At 44.6% G+C, this 20,122-nt stretch overlaps 1 protein-coding gene across 2 annotated transcripts in view; it reads left to right on the top strand.

The window, feature by feature from the left end:
* The window catches only part of ITIH5 (inter-alpha-trypsin inhibitor heavy chain 5), a 49,124-nt gene extending 34,616 nt beyond the window's left edge, over positions 1-14,508 (top strand). For both annotated transcript variants that reach the window (XM_009648421.2, XM_035903872.1), the window contains 7 exons: positions 1,410-1,581; positions 4,347-4,656; positions 7,619-8,115; positions 8,497-8,547; positions 9,711-9,827; positions 12,486-12,863; positions 14,210-14,508. In XM_009648421.2, the coding sequence (XP_009646716.1) occupies positions 1,410-1,581; positions 4,347-4,656; positions 7,619-8,115; positions 8,497-8,547; positions 9,711-9,827; positions 12,486-12,863; positions 14,210-14,508 (1,824 nt within the window). The remainder of the gene's footprint in view (positions 1-1,409; positions 1,582-4,346; positions 4,657-7,618; positions 8,116-8,496; positions 8,548-9,710; positions 9,828-12,485; positions 12,864-14,209) is intronic.
* Positions 14,509-20,122: the final 5,614 nt, after the last annotated feature.

Genomic DNA, 20,122 nt, shown 5'->3' with positions numbered 1-20,122 from the left:
TGTGGGAAATATTCCCCTTAACTTCAGATGCACTGGAAGCCAAGTCAGCAGCTGGGAGGATTAGAGATTCCACTGCGGTGGGTAATTTGTTTGCAGTTGCATCATTGCATCATCAGCTTTAATACAGAATCCAGAGGGATATTGATGACACAGTTTGATCAGTCCTTTGAGCTCCTTTCCTAACTGCCTATACATAGCAACATCAGGCCTAGAAACATGTGGTTTCCAGCACTGCTGGTTACCTTTTTTTTTTTTTTTTCTGGACAAGCCCTTCCCATATTTCCTGGATAGGCATGCGAGAAACCTTTAAATGCTGATGTGTCCACCATATTATTTTCTGCATAACTTTCCTTGGAATTTGAAAGGCTTAATGGTGACCAAGAAGGGGCAGAGCTGAGAAGCTGCTGACCCCTCTACTTACAGATATTGCCTTGTATTCCTCCAATGTGTTTTGCATCCAAATATAGGGTAAGTTTGCATGGACAGAGGCTGCTTTTGGGCATCTTCTCTCAGCTGGTCTTACTAAGCTGAAGTTTGTCTCCATGACAACGGAGTTGCATGGCTGCTAAATCAGTTTGTCACACTGGGAAAAACTGGATACATCTGCACTCTTCCTGTTGGCTTATCCTCAGTTCTCTGTATTTCCCATCACCCAGGAACCTTAGCCTCTCTCACTATGAACTCATCTTCATACCAGCTTTCCTCAGTCTGGTTGCCTATATTTACATAGGATGACGAACAGCAGAGCAATATAATGGGAAAAAAACCCCAAACATGCCTGGGACAAAACTTACTAGCAGGTAGAATCTGCAATGACTAGTCAGGGCTTCTTTTTGTATCTTATTAATCTGAATGTATTAGCTTAAACATTTGTTAATTCCTGGAACTATTCATTGGAGTATGTATATACCAATCAGTATCCTAATTATGAACTGAGTGTATGTATTCTCAACATTTTAGAGGTATTTCAACTTACAAGTAACCTTTTTAACCATATGCCACTTACCAGCTTACTGCAAGTCTAGAGGGCTTTAGAAGAACTCCATGAGACTGTTGGTATTAGTCAACGTTATTCAGTATCCCTTAGTTCAGGGCATGGTTCTCCGAGTCACTGGGAGCTTTTATCTTAGTTGTCATGCATGAGTTTTAAGCTTAGTTAGGTCCAGGTATATGTCTCACAGCTTTGCAAGATCTTTTGGGCAAGAGTTGTTCTTTCATCTTATATTTGCATAGCACCTGGCACCACAGAGATCAGGCTTTGAGACAGGGAAGGACATCCCAATTTTATTCATGAGCCAAACTGGCAGTGTAGAAATATCTAGAAAATCAGTAAACATCTTCAGAATTAAATTCTTGCCCACTAAAGCAGTGACAGTTGTGCCTACCGGTCTCTTCTCTTCTGTTTCTAGACCAAAGAAGCTCTCTTCACAATTCTCCAGGACCTAAGGCCTGAAGACCACTTCAATATCATTGGCTTTTCCAACAGAATAAAGGTCTGGCAGCAGGACCGGCTGGTGGCAGTTACTCCAAATAATATAAGAGATGCCAAAAAGTATATTCATAACATGTCACCTACTGGAGGTATGATCCATAGATATGAACGGGATTAATTTTGCTATCCTATTAACTACAACAGAATGGAGAGTGGTGAATGTGGTCCTGTAGAAAGTAGCAATAAAAAGACATTGGGACTTAGGTCATGGGACAAGGGGACCCCTTCCCCACCTCCACTCAGGGTTATGTGACAGAAGGATATGTGCCCTTCATCAGTGTACGTGATGGGAAGGTGTCCCCAGATCCAGTCACTACCTCAAAGAAGGGTGTAGTGAGGTTTAGATTGGGTATCAGGAAAAATTTCTTCCCCGAAAGGGTTGTCAAGCATTGGAACAGGCTGCTCAGGGAAGTGGTTGAGTCCCCATCCCTGGAGGGATTTAAAAGGCATCTAGATGTGATGCTTAGGGATGTGGTTTAGTGGTGGACTTGGTAGTATTAGGTTAATGGTTGGACTTGATGGTCTTAAAGGTCTTTTCCAACCTAAATGATTCTATGATTCTATTCTATGATATGACCTGATATACTTATTAAAGGCAAGTTGAACCCATTCTCCCATTTATCTGGTGAGACCCTTATAGTGGGAAAGTTCCCAAGGTTATTTCTTGAGGACACAGGAAAAAACACCATATCCTGGTGAAGGACACACAAGGCCAGTACTGGTGCAGCATCTGAAAGCCTGTGTAAAAGCAGGCACATGGTTTAGTCTGGGCTGGAAACTCCAGGGATGGACAACTCAGTGTGGGCTGGGAGATTGCCTTCTGCACGAGCTAATTTCTCACCTGGTACTGTCTTATTCTTGTCTCTACCACGGAGCAGCCAGAATGCCATTTATGAATTTCTTGTCCTTTTTTGCTTGTGACTTGTTGCAAGAAGTGAAGAGGGGAGAGAAGGAGATCCCAAAACAGTGGCAGAGTGCAGGCATGATTTTGAATTTAATTCAATGGTCTTCTATGAGGCTATGGACACTAGCGTAAAAAAATGTAGTGAGGTTTGTAATCAGACTTTGGCAGCTATGCTCATCCTAGCTGAGCACTCCCAGGTAAGCAGAGGAGAGCTGCAAAATGAGCTATGCAAATCCTTCCCCATGCAAGCAGTCACAGCTGGTTGAAGGTCAGACAGAGCCTTCCCATGGCTGCCCCTGAGCCATGACCACTCCTAGGAAAGGAAACTCTCTGATGGAAAAACACAGCAAACAGGATGGCTTGCCGTACTGTTTGTATTGTGAGAGGAAGAGTTTAGGAAGTGGTCAAGGGATCTGCCCAGTTAAACAATTACCAATAGTGGGACTAAACTCAGAGCACAAAACTTTTCACTCCTGAAGTGCCAAAAGAGCTGGGCAGGAACCAGCTGAGCTTGCCTATTAACCTGCTAGAGAACAAAAGTAAAAGGAAATGATTAACTCAGGTTCAACAGGAAGGTGCAGTGGTTCTCCACCACAGGCCAACGGAACTTTAGGTTTGGCTAACTCTGCGTTTTCCCTATAAAGGTGCTGTTGCTTGAGTATCTTCCAGTGAACATGAATGCACTCAGGTTCACAGACCACACACGAACCTGTGGTGCTTACGCTTCTGTGTCATACTCACACACCAAAGAAATGGGAACAAAATATTGCAGCTAAATTTTTGTGCATGTGGCCAAAGGCAGTTTTCACTGCTTGAGGGCTTCTGTGGTTTGAAATTACACTGTCTGCCACACGGGATGGTTTCCTTTTGTTTCTGGGGAAAAAATTCTGAAGGTTTGGATCTGGGTGGAGACTGAAAGAGTATTAGGGTATTTAGGTGCAGGGGTTTGGTTCAAAACCATTTTGCAAAAAAACCAGTCTGGATTTTGAGGCCTTTTCAGAAGTCTTAGCCCCTTTCCTGCTCCTTGTCTTGCTGCAGTCACTGGGAGCTGTGCACGCTAAGTTTCTAGGTACACGATGCATGGTCTGACCTGCTAGCACATCCTTGCTGATAACCTCCCCAGATCTCCCCTTCTGGACCCCCCAGGAGTCTGTCCTGTATGGCTCGTAACCCATTTTACCTGGTTTTTCTCCGAGAGCTGTTAACCCAAGTGTACTGACCTTGCAAAGGTTCCACAACCAACCCCTCTTTGCTTTGACTAGCACAAGAATTACATGGAACATCTTCCTGCTTTCTTTTTTCTGAATACATGGTAGACTTGGATACTTTTCATGGCTAGTCTTCTAACGTACATCTGTTCCCTCATTTACTTTCTGTTTTCTCCCTCTCTCCCCACTTCAGGCAGCTCCATTCTTCCATAGCCAGTTGTTTTGTGAAAACACACTCCTCAGCTAACAAAGCCATTTCTCTTCCCTTTAAACTTTGTTAGCCCTTGGGGTTTGAATAACAAACCCAGCCACTTGTTTTCCCATTTGAAGGCTCTTTTCCTCTCTTCAAATCTTGTGCCCTTCAGGCAAAATGAGCAGAACTTTTTTCCCTAGTTCAGATATCATCTGGGAGAGTCCTGTAATTAACTTTAGCTACTTCTCTATTTACCAGCAGGACATGAGATGTGCTATGACTCTGCTTGACATGAGACATTCAAGGATACAGCGATTTTAAATAATAAACTGCAATTCCTGATTCAATTCATAAGACTTTAAACAGCTATCCCAAACTGGTGTTGAGTAACAAAGCTGAACTGAATTAAAGGGCTAGTGCAACCTCATGTAGAAAAAAAGAACATCCTGGTGAATAGAGATGCTGTCATTGTATTAAAGGGAGCTTAGGGAAATTATTTGTACCACTCTTAGAAGGAGAAATGAGCTAATCGTTTTGGTACCTTCCCAGGGACTAATATTAATGGTGCTCTCCAGACTGGTGCAAAGCTGCTAAATGATTACATTGCTCAGAATGACATTGATGCCAGGAGCGTGTCTCTGATCATCTTCCTCACGGATGGGAGGCCCACTGTTGGGGAAACACAGTCGTCCAAAATCCTCAGCAACACCAAGGATGCCATCCGTGATAAATTCTGCCTCTTCACCATTGGCATTGGCAATGATGTGGACCACAAGCTGCTGGAGAGGATGGCACTGGAGAACTGTGGCATGACGAGGCATTTCCAGGAGGATGAGGATGCAGCCAGCCACCTCAAAGGGTTTGTTCTGCTTTTTCTGTGTTTATATCTGTGTTGGGTCCTCTGCACAAGGGTTTTGGGAAGGAAGATCTTCTAAGGAGACATCATAAGAGATGGGAGTTTCTCTGAGGCTCAGCTCTGGTTGAGAGAGGCAGAGCATGCTCAGATACTGAGGATGCCCACCCAGAAATGTCTCCTTCCTAGCAGACCCCCTGAGCTGTACTGGAGCTTCCCAGCCCCTCAGAACAAGGCATTTGTTTCTTTATCTCAGATCATTGATTTGGGCATGTAAACCTGGAGAGATGGGAGGCATGAGTGCCACCTCTCCACAGGTGGACTGAGGGAGGAGAGGATACATTGCTCACTTCAAATTGACAACATAAACAGCATGGAGGGGTTCAGGAATGACGATCCCAATTTGGGGCAGAAAATTATTTCTTTATTTTTTGAAAACTACAACCTTTTGCTCAAACTCCAAAATATTTGACTTTGAAAAATACACAAGGGTCATTCCTGGGATGATTATATAGTCACTTAATTCCCTCATTCTTTGTGACCCAAACTCCTAGCAAGCTTCCTGTAATCCTCATCATTCAGTAGGACCAGAGGTTATGCTCGTCTTTTGAGACTGGGGAGCTGTAGCCCAAGGGAAGACCCTAGGGAGGAACAGCAGAAAGATATAGAATCATAGAATCATTTAGGTTGGAAAAGACCTTTAAGATCATCAAGTCCAACCGTTACCCTAACCCTGCCATCCCACCACTAAACCCTGTCCCTGAGCAACTTGTCTGCCTGGCTTTTAAATACCTCCAGGGATGGGGACTCAACCCATTCCCTGGGCAGCCTGTTCCAATGCTTGACAACCCTTTCAGTGAAGAAATTTTTCCTAATGTCTATCTGAACCACAGTTCTGTTTAAAATGTCAGGCAGTGTGTCAGCATGCGCAGGAAAAAATATTTGGCTTTCACTCCCAAAATGTTAGCATTTTGAACCTCAGAAACCAAAAAGAGACAGTCATTGAGCAGACTTCTCATTTTGCCTGGCTAGTGTCTAATTTATATGGAGCAATGAGACCACACACTTTCCGCTAGAGCTGTTCTTTCTGTTGTGGTTATACCACGACAAGAATATGTTCCTTTTAAACCAGATTCTGTAGACCCATCTGCCGCTCCGCCCATGTCATTTGCTTCTCAGAACATGCATTTTGGATAGCGAGTGGCATTCCCTGGCAAATGAAGGATGTGCTGACTGATTGGGCTGCAGGAACCCAGCACCGCAACTACTTGTTCAAACACCTCCATCTGATGAACAGCTCACTGTTTATCAAGCTTAGTGATGGCAAACCCATTCGGCATCTGGTGCCAAATTTATACAGAAAAGCACAATCAGTTGCTGAAGGCCAATTCAAATCACTGTTGGAGGGAAAATTTACATGGGTGCCAATGTATTTTCTGATTTTTGCGGTCAGTAGGTTGTATTTTTTACACAGGTACTTCCTTGCACTGTATTGTAAGACGGGTTGTATCTCTCACCCCACCACTTGTTACAACCCAGGAGTTATTTCGCAGAGAGTTCTCAGGTTTCATTCACTCATGTTTTAAAATGTGACAAGGTCTCTGCATCAAAGACACTGAGTGCTCAGACAGCCTTCAAAAGAAAGTCAACCAATTCAGGCTTTGGGTTTCCTTGGAGAGAGAATAAAACAGAAAGTGTGACTCTAGCTTCCAGACAATCTGTTTAAGCAGATGTGAAAAATAAACGCAGCTTGAACTAAAAAAGGGCTGAGGCCAATTCTTTGTTTGTTTACCAAATTAGACTCAAATGACTTGCCAAGGGGTGAGGAGTCTGGCGTTTAAATGGGAAATATGGCATTCTTGGAGCAGCTTGGGAAGATCCATCAAAAGCACATTGCTGCAGGGAAAACACAAGTACTGTGAACTTAGGCCTTGACCTTTGGCAAAGGCTTTCTGGCCTGTCCAGTGCGAGGTATTCTCAGAAGTATGGTAGGTCATGTTAAAAAGGTGTTATAGGGTTAAGCTCTCTCGTTCCACGGAAGCCATGTCTTGCTCCAACAGGAAAGTCAGCAATAAGGTAGCAGTGAGTTCTCTTCTGCCAGGCCACCTGCATTTAGTAGTTAGAATTCCTCCATTCCTTGGAAATGTCCTCATTTATAGGGGCACAGTGAGATTCCTTCTTGATTTTCTTTCTCCTTTGGCCCTCAGAAAACTGTATCCCTGCTTGTCCTACACGGACCATCCCCAAGGTAGTATCTAGGGCTCTTTCAGTGATACAGAAGCTTTGGCTCAGATACTCTCCAGCTTTGGGGGACCTAGCATCTTGGTCTTACTCTTTCTGGTTCTGGAATACCATGCATAATACCACTAGAAAACTGTGGGTAACAGCATCTCTTCTAAGTACATTTTGAAATAACTAGGGTGCTTTCTGTGAGCCTGAGAAGCCAAGAATTAAGAATTTACTTTTAATGGACAGGTCCTCTTAAGCAAACTTAAGGGATCACAAATATCTCCTTGCAGAGCTCTGGAATCATAGTGGAAGGTAGGTGACTGTCATCCCATGCTAGGATGCTTCTGAACATATTTAAGAGACTCTGTTTAGATGCCCAAGAAACAGTGAAAACTAAAATGAGGCAGAGAATAATTTTGGTTGAAAGGGACTTCTGGAGGTCATGTAATCCAGCCTTCTGCTCAGAGAAGAGGTAACTTCAAATTTAGGTGAGGTTTCTTAGGGCCTTGTCCACTCAAGTTCTGAAAATCTCTAAGGGTAGAGACTCCCCCATCACTCTGGGCCCATTTACAGTGGATGCAGTAGTTAAATTTGGGGCCTGGTAGCTCTAATTGCTCCTGAATGTCTTAGGAGCCACGTTAGATAATCTAACTGTATCCTTGGCCATGTATAAGGGCAAGAGTGCATGCATACACTTGGATGAACAGTACTAATAGTGAGAAATGTGTCTTTGTTTAAGGTTCTATGATGAAATAGGAACACCCCTTCTTTCCGACATCCGTGTTGATTACCCTGAAGACAATGTGGAGCAAGTCACCCAGAACTTCTTCCCTAACTACTTCAATGGCTCTGAAATTATAATAGCTGGCAAACTCATCAACCACACCTCAGATAGTCTCCACGTGGAGGTGACTGCTAGCAACTCCAAGAAGTACATCCTCCGCCTGGAAGATGGCAAAGGTGATACAAATTACATTGAGAGGGCATGGAGTTACCTCACCATCAAGGAATTGCTTAACTCCCGGTTGAAGAGTGATGATGATCAGGAAAAAGACTACTTGATGCAGAAAGCAAAGTCAATGGCCCTGAATTACAATTTTGTTACTCCCTTCACTGTTCTGAAGATGAGAGAGGCTGGGCTCCATTCAGAACCACCTCAAGAGGAGTTTATCAGCCCTTCTACCGATGGCATCGGTGAGAAGTTGCAGAGCCTGCAGGGACACAAGGCACCACCAGGTATGAGGGGAAAAATAACCATGTGCTGGTAAGAAATCTTTTTACATAGGTAATGCCTCATGGCTAACTTCGGCAACAGGGATGATCTAGCCAATGAACCAAGGGGTGGTAAACAAAAAGCTGATATTTTCACATTGATTTTGCTAATTGTGGGCTGGGTGACCTTGAGCAAAACCTTTTAGGCACCTGACTCACACTCTGGAAGCACTTGCAGCTCTGTAGAAACTATTGAAAAAAAATTGGCATTCTAAGTGAAGCTCAAAGTAGCTGCAAGAATGTGTCACATAATCTCACTGAATAATATTTTGGGAACATTATTATACTATGACTCTCTTTGCTGCGCAATAAGTAATTGTAACAGCCTTCCTTCCCCACTTCTAGGTATACGCAGACAGGAAGATAAACACAGAATTAAAATCTCCAGAACTTCAGGTCAGTGCCTGTTTTCATGCCTTTAATAACTCAGAATAATTGTGGTTGATTTATGGAAACCTCAGTTGCATGCCATTGTGGTATAACCATTCTGACAGATCAGCCAAAATCCTATTTACTGGACCCACACAGTAGGGAGGAAAATGAAAACAAAAACAAAATACAGAGAGGAACAGTAATGAGAAGTGTGAGGAAACATAGCAAGGCAAATCACAGAATCACAGAATGGCAAGGGTTCAAGGGACCTTGTGAGATCATCTAGTCCAACCCTCCTGCTAAAGCAGGTTCACCTAGAGCAGGATGATCTACAACACTTGATCCTCATGTTTGAGACTTCTGTAGATTAGGGGAGAACGGGAAGCATGTTCTCTCTGTACGAGAACTAATCAAGAACCATTTTATAAAGTAATGTTGCTGAAACACAGAAAGTGTTGCTGAAGGAAAAAAAAAAAGAAAATTTTATAGTGTTTTGCTCTTTCTCTGTTGGTTCTGCACCTCACTTAACATCCTTTTTATACACTGACGAATAAGCCCAGATCAAGAGTTTAGACTTGAATTTCACTGGATAAGGTCGAATTTACCTTAAAAGCTAGGGGTTTGGCTTGCCTTATTATTAATAACAACTATCTGTCAGTTGATGATAGGTCAAGGACTGTTGAAAAATTAAGGTGATGGGACTGTTTAAAGTCTGCTGTTGACTGCTCCAATCTGATACTGAGGACCAGGAAGGTTCAGTGTGAAGTGTGCCCGTGCATCGGCCCTTGATTAGAGGATACATTTTTGTGTGCTGTGGGGGCTGTAGCCTCCCAGCAGAGTATAGAGGAGTATAAAACACCTGCGTGACAATTCCCTTAAATCACTGAAATGATATTCCAGGAAGAAAATATCCTGATTTTCACCTGAACTGCTTTGCGTTTTGAGTTTTCATCAAAGCCCAACCTCTTCTGTGAGAAAACCCAAACAAAATAAAATAATCCTTGTGAAAAACAAAGCAAAACTTGGTGTTTCCTGGCAAATTCCATCCAACCCTCTAAAAACAATAAACCATGCTGTCTTAGAAAAAACAGGGACAAACACACTTCGAAAGCAGTTTTGTTACATTCTTGGACACTGCAGTTTTATGTAAGTCTCTCACGTTTGTCTCTTTTTCCATATCTTCTCAGCGGATGGAGACCCTCACTTTGTCATTGATTTTCCCTCCAGCAAGTTCTCTGTCTGCTTTAATATTGATGGCGAACCAGGAGACATTCTCCGACTGGTCTCTGATCATAAGGAATCAGGTGAGCAGCCAAGCAAAGCAGCAGCTTGTGGAGAAAAGCTGAAGTGCAAGGCCAGCTCTCTAGCAGTGAAGACTAAGCACATAGGCAAGAAAGTGGCAGGAAATTAGAAAAAAAGTTGCTTTTCATGGCCAGGCAATGGAAAATTGCTGTATAGGAGCTTTCCGGCTCTAATCACCCAGATTAGAAGGGGAGGTGAACTGTTCACGTGCACTTACTGACCTCCAACTTTATCATAGTTTATGGGTAAATTCACAGCAAGCCTAAGCAAGGGGGAGGCCTGGCCACTGTTACATGCACAGTTCATCTACAGAAGTGTTCGTCAACGGATTAGACCTAACCATAAAGAACAAGCCTTTACGTGTATCCAAACTTCTCCTAGTTCAGGTCTTCATTGACTGGAATCAAGGGAGCAGCAATTACATGTAAACAGCCAAGAGACCCGCTTGAGTGCATGAAGACCCCATTGCTGGACTGGAGAGCTCAGTTCCTGGCGTATGGTCTGGGGGTTGCACTTGATCAGTGCTACAACAGCCACAGCTGAATGAACAGCCACAGGCATTCTGCATACTGCATGTAGTGTTTGAGTGTTTGTGTAAGCCATACAGCCACCACCGTGCTGAGATTATGCAGGGGATTCCGCTTTCTGGTGTCGTGACAGTGTCTGTCTTTGATGGTGCAACTTCATCAGCCCTCTCGTTACAAAGTCACAACATGCAAATAAAAGATTTGGACTCGCCAAAATTGCTCTGTTATTGGAACTTCACTTTTTACTTACTGTTTGCTTCAGGACAGAGCAAATCATCCAAACAGGCTGACCAAGGACCGAGGCTGTTGTGGGGAAGGGACCACCAAACCCACATGATTCAGGATCTGCTTTGCCCAAGCCAGTCTGATCCCTAGGGGCCCAGAATGCGGTCTGATCCAATCTGGAATTCTAAGCAGGGCAGCTAATAAGCAGATTATGTCCTGAGCAGGGAAATAGTGGGAAGAAAGGGTGTCAAAACCAGAGACAGTGCACAGACTTGTTTTACAAAGAAGATAAACAATCCCACAATAAAGTTATAAGGATTCTGTTCTGCATGGCAGTGGTCTAGCCTCCATATTTCTGTGTTTATGCCTGTCTTAGTAAATAAGATCCAGCTCCTGGCAATGTTTCCCTTAAACTTCTTTGACAGACTGCAACTGTTTGTGCTACAGCTTTGAGTGATTCTGTGGCTCAAATGTGGAATGAGCTTGAGAAAACCAGACTCTGTAGCACTAGCAAGTTGAGGTTATGAAGACGGAAATTAAAGATTCCATCAGCAATGATGGGATACGGAGATATTTTATCTCGGTGTTGATGGCTTGGGTCTAGCTTGGGTTAGCCACAAATCTCCTCTTTATCTGTAACTGTCTAGTAGCTGGTCAGAGATCTGTGGGAAGTGAGACACTGTATTAAGGACAGGAAGTCACAAAAATCACTAAAATGCATGTTGTCCAACGTGTAGTAACCCTTACTCTCTGGCTTCCCAGGCTAGTTCTCTTTCTAGGAGTCAGAGAGGAACATCAACCTCCAACTGGCTACTACCCTGAGATACTCTGAGACAGCAGCATTCAGATACGCCCAGGTCCGCTTCTTAGAAGTTCAGTCCCTATGCCAGTTGGTGATATGAGGAAAAGCAAGCCTGCCAGCAGCTTTTCTTATTCTTCCAAGATCATAGAATCATAGAATGTTTTGGGTTGGAAGGGACCCCTAGAGGTCACCCAGCCCAACCCCTCTGCAGCGAGCAGGGACACCTTTAACCAGATTAGGTTGCTCAGAGCCCCGTCTAACCTGGCCTGGAATGTTTCCAGGGATGGGGCCTCCACCACCTCTCTGGGCAACAAATTCCAGTGTTTCACTACCCTCATTGTAAAGAATTTCTTCCTTATACCCAGTCTAAACCTACCCTGCTTCAGTTTAAAACCATCACCCCTTGTCCTGTCACAGCTGGCCCTACTAAAAAGATTTTGCCCGTCTTTCCTATGGGTCCCCTTTAAGCACTGAAAGGCTGCAATAAGGGCTCCCCGCAGCCTTCTCCAAGCTGAACAAGCCCAACTCTCTCAGCCTGTCCTCATAGGAGAGGTGCTCCAGCCCTCGGATCATTTTTGTGGCCCTCCTCTGGACCCGCTCCAACAGGTCCACGTCCTTCTGATTTGGTATGTTTGCCCAGGTTTGAGTTATGCATCAGCAAATAGGCGGTCTTAGGCAAATCATACTACAGTTGGTCAGGCTATAGCAGTCAGGTAGGTAAATATTTGTCTTATGTGGCTCTAAACTCACACACATCATTGCCTTGGTGATAGGTAGGCCTAAGGCTGGATGATCTTAGGAAGTGGCTGTGCTGAGGAGCAGCTGAGCACTATCCTGTAGCACTGTGTACACAATGTTAAGCCTAATGGGGCTGGGGGCACCTGTCTCCAGGTAAGGCCAGTATTTCTGAGCTTAGGTAAATTTAGGTGTTCTGTGTAAGGTAATCAATTTATAACAGACTGGCCATACTGCTTTGAATACTAGTAGGCGAAATAATCGAACATGAGATGGCGAAGCTGCATGTCCTCAGTTGCAAGGCTTATATATTTGAGACAACAGACCTATTCTTGGTTCCAGCTTTCATTTACTGATTATTTTCCTGCAAGGTGTAACTGTGAATGGGCAACTAATAGGAGCTCCTGCACCACCCAACGGACACAAGAAGCACCGGACTTACTTCAGCACCATCACTATCCTCAGCAATAAGCCAGAGAGGTCTTACCTAGAGATCACACCCAAAAGAATCATACTGGATGATGGGGAAAGACTTCTTCTGTCCTGTGATCGGAGTGCCGTTGTGCGGAGCAGCAGCCTTGAGGTGTCCATCTCTGCCAATTCCAATGTCACTGTGACAATACAAGACACTATCAGCTTTGTCATCCTCATCCACCATTACAAGAAGCCAGCCCCGTATCAGAGGGATCACCTGGGGTTCTACATCTCCAACAGTAAAGGCCTCTCTTCCGACTCCCACGGGCTACTGGGTAGGTAACGGGTTCTCAGATTCAGAGCTGTAAGCCAGAAATGACCCTTCCAAACAGTTTTAAAGGACAGAGACAGGAGGTAATGAACAAGGCAGGAGGGGGGATTAAGTTCCCAGGTGAGACATTTATATCCACTCCCAAACAACTTCTCTATTGCTTGCATCCCCAACTCCTCTCCCATTTTTTTCTGTATGAGCTCTCTCTCACTATCCTAGCTATGTGGCTGTGCCTGTTTTTCACGTTCCACTCTTTTAATGATTGTTCAATGCAGTTGTCATTAGAATACACATGCTTGATGTTCTCGGTACAAAGACAGGAACCAAATACCACACAAGAACCCTGAATAAGGCACCAATAAGAGATTTGCTAACAGTAGTCCTAATTCAGACTAGCCCAGCTGATCGTGTGCTCTCAGGGACATAGCGAAGTAGGGTCTGAATCCCTAGGCAGAGAGGACAGTCAGCTGAGGTCTTGCAGATTTTGAAAGAGTTCTAGTCACAGAGCTAGCGCATTGCCAGAGATCGTTGGCTTAGCCTTCAAGTACTGCACTGGCACATGTCCGGAGGGTCTGTTTTCACAGGACTGAGCTGGTTACACCTGAGCCTGATTGAGATCAAGAAACGTTACTACTTTTTGTGGCCCCTTTCTTTCCAAGGTGAGGTGAAAGAAGAGCCATCCCCACATTTTGAGAGCAATTAGGCTTTAGGAAGGCTCAGAGAATGTCTATATGGTTGGGTTCTTTCAGCCAATGAGAAGTAGTAATGTTTATGGCCATGTACAGGTGCAGAACTCTAAGACCAAAGCCATAGTTTCTGTGACATTCAGGTACCCCTAGGTTAAGCAGAAAATTATCCTTCAGGAGGGGAGTTTTGGATTCAGGCTGCTTGCATGTGCAAACTTCTAAATCCATGCTTAGGTTTGGCTGAAAAGAGGTTGCCCCCAAGAAGGCAAGGGAAGAGAACGTGGGGCTTCAAGCCTAGATCTTCTTTTTGCTTGGTGATGGGCTTTGTATGGCTTATATTATCCTCTAGTAACCATGGCCCACAGAGGGGAACTTGCTACTAGCAGCTCAAAAAGCTCTTTAGCTCAGCCAATGTATCTTGACAAGTGAAAAAAAAAACCCCAGGGTTTTATTCTGATCTCTATCTTTATGTTTGTGAAATTTAGAAAGAATCTCAGGACCTAGATTCATCCTGCTATTGTAAAGCAGCCCTTTACGCTTTACATATCCCCATACGCTACAAATCCTCAAAGTGTGGTGTATTAAAAAAAAACCAAACCAACAAACAACTTATAAACAGGCACAAAACAGCCAGTCATGGAGTCTATTTTATCTTGCCTTGCAGGTCAGTTCTTGAACCATGAAGTTAAACTTCTTCAGGAATCTCTAAACACAAGTCATCAGCAGGTTGGTCAGAACCAAACTGAAGCATTAAAGCCAAACTCTACAAATACCCTGAAAGTGAAGGGACGGCTCGTTCCTGTTGTGTGGAAGCAGAGGAGGATCTACAACGGCCAGCAGGAAGTTGACTGCTGGTTTGCCAAAAACAATGCGGACAAACTGATCGATGGGAGCTATAAAGACTATTTGGCTTCTCATCCTTTCGACACAGGGACCAGCTTTGGGACGATTAACAGCCTTTAAGATCGATCGTAGCAATGCATTGCAGCAGCACGTGTGACAGCGATTCCCTTTTGAAGCCTTTAGAGCTAGGCAACTTATGAATATTTCCTTACTTTTTGGTGCCAAAGAAACCAAGGCTTTTTGCTCTTGGAAATCAGCTGTCCCTCTTTCATGTTAGGTGAACATAGTTCATCAAATTTCTGAAGACAAGGAGGTTTTGGGGGGGAAGGGTTGAGGGCATGGTTAAAGGCATGATTGGTGCTCTCCCAGTGGGAAGGGAGGGAGAAATGGGCCAGCACTCATATTGAACAGTACAGAGAGGTGCTGGCCTTAAAATAAATGCATGGGATCTGTGCAATAACCCCAGGGGCTGACAAGTTGCCCAGTGAGAGGCACAGATCATACAGCACTGTGTCTATCTAGAGAGAGACCACGTTGGGTGATCCGCCTTGCAAAGAAGTGTCATGGAGCACCTGCTCCAACCATGGTCCCTGGGGAAAGGAGAGAGAGAGGAGAGGTGGGTAAATATTCATCTGCAGTGGCTCATTAGCATCACAGAGGTAACAAAGAAATCAAATTCTTAAATCAACCAGCCACAAGGGGGTATTGCTTTCTTGGTTATTGGGATGGGGTCTGGATTTGCCACTAATCATGATGTTCCCTGAACCACTACGGACCCTTAAAACAGTGGTGGAAGCCTTCATGTGGTTTATTGTTGTCTCAGTGCACAGGCTGCATGCTTAAAAAGCACCCCTGGTCTTCGCAGGCTCCCATTCCATGAAGCATCTCATTTAAATAACATTGCAAGTTTGGTGATTTCTTGAGTCTTCACTCCCTCAGAGAGAAACAAAGTTCCACTGTGAGCTTCCAGCAGACCTGCCACCTCCTTGAGCAGAGCATCACTTCTGCTTAGCAGAGATTTAAATTCTCAAAGGGATAATGGATCCGCACCCACAATAGCTTGTGACCCTACAAAGCAGCCTCTTGAATTTAGACTCGACTTTTCTAGCTGCTTTTCTAATCAGGGAGGAAGTCTTTATTTACTCTGAATTGTCAAAAATTTTTCATCCCAATTTCCCTGGCTCCTTCTCCTCCCTTACACTGCAGGAATTTGTACGCAGCAGGAGGTTACAGAAGGGTCTGCCAGCCACCCCCACTGCAGGTGGTGCTGCTCTGCAAAGAAACATCTAAACCCAAACTGCAAGGCTGTAGTTTATTTTAAAGTGAGGCATCACTGAATAATGCTATAGATCAGCCACAGGGGAGTTTGCTTAGTAGAGAACTTGGCCAAAGAGGACTTCGACAACCACAAAGACATTTACATGGCAAGGCCAAACTGAGCTCATGTATACGCTGCCTTTCCAGAACTGAAAGGAAGGGGGTGGGTGTGGACGTATCTCCAGGAGCTAAATTATATCCATGTGTTAGGAGGGAAAAAAAAAAACCAAACCCACACTGCCAAAGACCTACAGAAACAGGTTCAATCTTGACTGATTTTTTTGCATATTTAAAAATTAAATCATATTGTTGCCGTAGGAGCTCCAGGTGCTGGGGGTGGGGTGGTGGTTTTCCAGTTGCTTGATCATCTAGTCAGTACTGCCAGCACTGTGGCAGCAGAGCAGGTAGCAAGCATGGCTGCTTATTCACACCCTGTGCTGTGGGGAAACAGCTGACAGCAACCAGCTAGATTTAATTGCACTCTGGAAGACCCTTACAGAGAGCTCAGTTAGTGCAAAACTCATGCTGAGCCTCACACTTTGGAACAAAACACAAAGACAAAACTACTGCTTTGGGCACAGCTATCTTGAGAAATAGCTCTCCTGCAAGGGAGATCTGAAGGCAAGACCTTCAGCACAGGCCTGAGCATGCAATAACCTAAGATGCTAATGCACGGGGGCCAGGGATGAGACGAGAAAAAAGCACCTGTGAACGTGACTTCACCCAAGCAGACAGTAGGAGGCTCACCCAGCCCATTCCCAAATAACCTCCCATTGCACTAGCACAGGGGTGAACAGGATGGCGGCAGTGAACTTCCAGACAGCCCAAGGTTTGGCTGGTGTCTTCTTCATACTGTCCTTACTGAAAAAAAGATTTGAAATCTTCACTCTCCTCCCTTGTTTTGCTGTTCAAGTGTATTTCTAAGGGGAGTGATTGGCTCAGGCTCTCCTCTTGTTTCATCTCTCCTGTATATAGATATGTATATACACACACACATTGCTAATGCTTCAGGTGCATCATTACTCCTCCTCCTCCTCCTCCAGCCAAGGAAACCTCTTTCTTTCAGGGCCTGAAAAGAATAATGATCAAGTCCAACCTCCCAGCCATGTGAAGCACCTGGAGCAATATACTCAAGTTCTTGTTAAGGCTCCATTTATCCATTTCACAATAAATATTTTACAGTGAACACTGCAGTGAAACTTTCCTTTGGTGAAGATAAAATAAGCTTTGAAGCTAAGGTTATACATGTTTTATGCTGCTGGACAAGCTCATATTACCAGGTAGCTGAAAGAACCACTCACAAAATAACAACAGGTTGGGAACTGAAGTAATTTCAGCAGAAAATTAAAGGTCAGTGATATTCTTCAGCCTCTATACACTTGGTAGGAAGCAAGAAGCGCGTTACGTTAAGAGACCCCAGGGGTCTACTCCCACACTAAACTGAGAATTTAACCACACAGAGTTAATACAGTAGCACAGGACATGGGAAATCAGAGTTTGTGCTCCTGCTGCCCCAAGAGCAAAGGCAGGTCATGGACTATAAGCTTCAGCCTTCCTCATCTATAAAGGGGCATCGCAAAACCTCCCTCTCTCAGCAGGAGCATGTGGCCAGGTTTGGTCCTCCCAGGAAGCGCACTGAAACACCCAGACATACAAGCACACATCTGTTCTCATGGCCAAGAGCACCACAGAGCACTTCGTTTTGCTGTGATATGGTTAAAGACTGCAAGCTGCTCAGATAGCTCAGGAACGAGGGCTGAGCAATCACTCTGGAGCCCAGTGGGAACAACTGCACACCACCACTTTGGACAAGGGAACAGGACTCCTGAATTTAGGGTTGCTGAAACAGCGCTGGCTATGCAACACTTGAGAGGAACAACCTTCCCCCACATCATACTTGCACTCCTATCACCTACTGTGAGGCTTCTCGGCCAGCCTCAACTAAGGGCTAAGATGAAGATCACATCACTCACATTCCAGTTTAGGACCAGGACTTTGCCGTGGGCCACAAAAATGATCCGAGGGCTGGAGCACCTCTCCTATGAGGACAGACTGAGAGAGTTGGGGTTGTTCAGCCTGGAGAAGAGAAGGCTGTGGGGAGACCTGATTACAGCCTTTCAATACCTAAAGGGGGCCCATAGGAAACAGGGGGAAAATCTTTTTAGTACGGCCAGCAGTGACAGGACAAGGGGTGATGGCTTTAAACTAAACCAGGGTAGGTTTAGACTAGATATAAGGAAGAAATTCTTTACAATGAGGGTGGTGAAACACTGGAATGGGTTGCCCAGAGAGGTAGTGGAGGCCCCATCCCTGGGAACATTCAAGGCCAGGTTGGACGGGGCTGTGAGCAACCTGATCTAGTTAGCGATGTCCCTGCTCCCTGCAGGGGGGGGTTGGACTGGGTGACCTCTAGGGGTCCCTTCCAACCCAAAACATTCTATGATTCTATGAATCTGCACTCTTCACATACTACAGCATTGCATTGTGCAGCCCTATAGCAAGAACAAAACCCAAAATACCAGTACACCTCAAAATAGGGAGCAAGTTTCTGATAGGGAAGCTGGTTTAATCTATTTTCAGTCAAGACCTTAAACAGCACAGGAGTTATTCCAGCCCTTACCAGTGCAGAACTTGGCCAGACAAGCAAAGGTCGCATTGTGAAACTCATTTTGCTAAGAAATATAAGTGATCTATTCAGAGAGCTTTGCGCCATGTGTTCCAAAAGCCATTTGATCTGCCAGCACAAGTAGGATTTTGACCCTTCATTAAGTAAGGAAGAAACAAAAAAGGACTTAATTTCCAGAAATACAGTGTAAGGCTGCACAGCTGCAAGTGTAACCAAGCATGTCTAGTTCACTAAGGGGCATGCAAGACTTTGATTTGCATCTAATGCTTCTGAACTACTTTGAAGTTAGAAAAAAACCCACCCAAAACCAAAAAAACCCCACAAAACCAAAGAACTTCACACACACTCAGCTCAGCTTTTAAAAGACTAAATCCAACTAAGTTAGAAAATCCAAATCCTTTATTTTCTACTCTTTAATAAGAAGTGTTTTCTTGGGAAAATACAAGGGAGGGAAGGAGAATAAAAGATAATTCCTGCCCAACACTTCTGGGGACTGTCTTGCAACAAGCAAAGCCTGTCTACGGCCCAACTGGACCTACTGGTTCAGTTCAGTGGAACCTGGATCAGGCCCTGGTCCAAGGACTATCCACCATTTGGACTCTGCATGGGTCTCCGCACAGCTGTGTATCTGCACCCAGCTGCTCTACACGCTCCCCTGGAGAGCTGCAAAGCATTTTGTATTTTTGTGCGTTTCTAAATGAATACATTATGTTAACAAGAGAGCAAGGGCAAAGCCCTGCACCTCACACTTGGAGCAAAAGGTGCCTCTAGATCTGGGAAGACCCAGGGGTCTTCTGGGATGACCCAGGGGTCTTCTCCTGCAGTGGTCCTACCTGAGGCCATGCTCTTACCCCAAGGGCTGGTTAAAGGGGCTTCAGTTGACTCTTCAGATCTAGTTTTTGAATCGGGTCCTGCAGAGATTTTGTATGTTTATTGAACTAGGTAAAAAGGGAAGTAGTCAACTTCTAGTTCCTCGTAAACACTTGTAAGGTGGCAATTAGGACCAATCTCTGAGTCTGTTCCAGTCTGGAGTCCAGCACAGGCTGATACTGCAACATCGAGTCTTTGCACTCAAGTGGCTCATACAACCCCCATCTACAGAAGCTGAGCACTGTGGCTCAGCTCGTCTTCTGTAGGTTTACTAGGACAGCCCTGCTGCAGAAAGACAACCTGCCCTGTGAGGAACCGGTTGGGAAAGATTTCAACAGATCCCCTTCCTCCCCTTTACAGCGTTAGGGTTTTGCAAAACATTAAGCACACGGAGGCATTTAATTTATGAAGCAGTTTTAGGTCAACTATTTATTGCATTCCTCATAAAACAGTAAAAAGCATCAGATCCACTGAGACAATCTTCCCAATTCAAGACATTTAAATACATATTGCTAACCAATTCTTTTGAGTATTGTGCATATAAAAGTGTCATAGTTCAGGTAGTACAGGATAGATTCTTTTTTCTATAAAAAAACCAAACCAGACAATCTTTCCATTTCAGTCTCTAGCCCTGACAAAAAGTTACACCCAGCTGGCCAGCCAGGGGACGTACATATCCATACCCATAACCTCAACGTGCCTGCATGTGTACAGGTTAGGGTCAGACAGGTAAAGCAGATACTGCTCAAGCCTGTAGAGCATGCACAGATACCACCCCAAAGAGACAACTGCAGAAGGATAGGCCTAGATGAGGCAGGCAAAAGGATCTCTGCAGATCCATAGGGATCAACCAGCATTGCCCACCCTGCCCTTCCTCGGCCAGCTCAAGGATCACAGTGCTACCTCCCTTCCTCCACCTCC

Source organism: Egretta garzetta, unplaced genomic scaffold, assembly GCF_000687185.1.
Source record: "Egretta garzetta isolate BGI_Z169 unplaced genomic scaffold, ASM68718v1 scaffold260, whole genome shotgun sequence".
NCBI classification, from domain to species: domain Eukaryota; kingdom Metazoa; phylum Chordata; class Aves; order Pelecaniformes; family Ardeidae; genus Egretta; species Egretta garzetta.
This window is presented reverse-complemented; position numbering and strand designations above follow the sequence as displayed.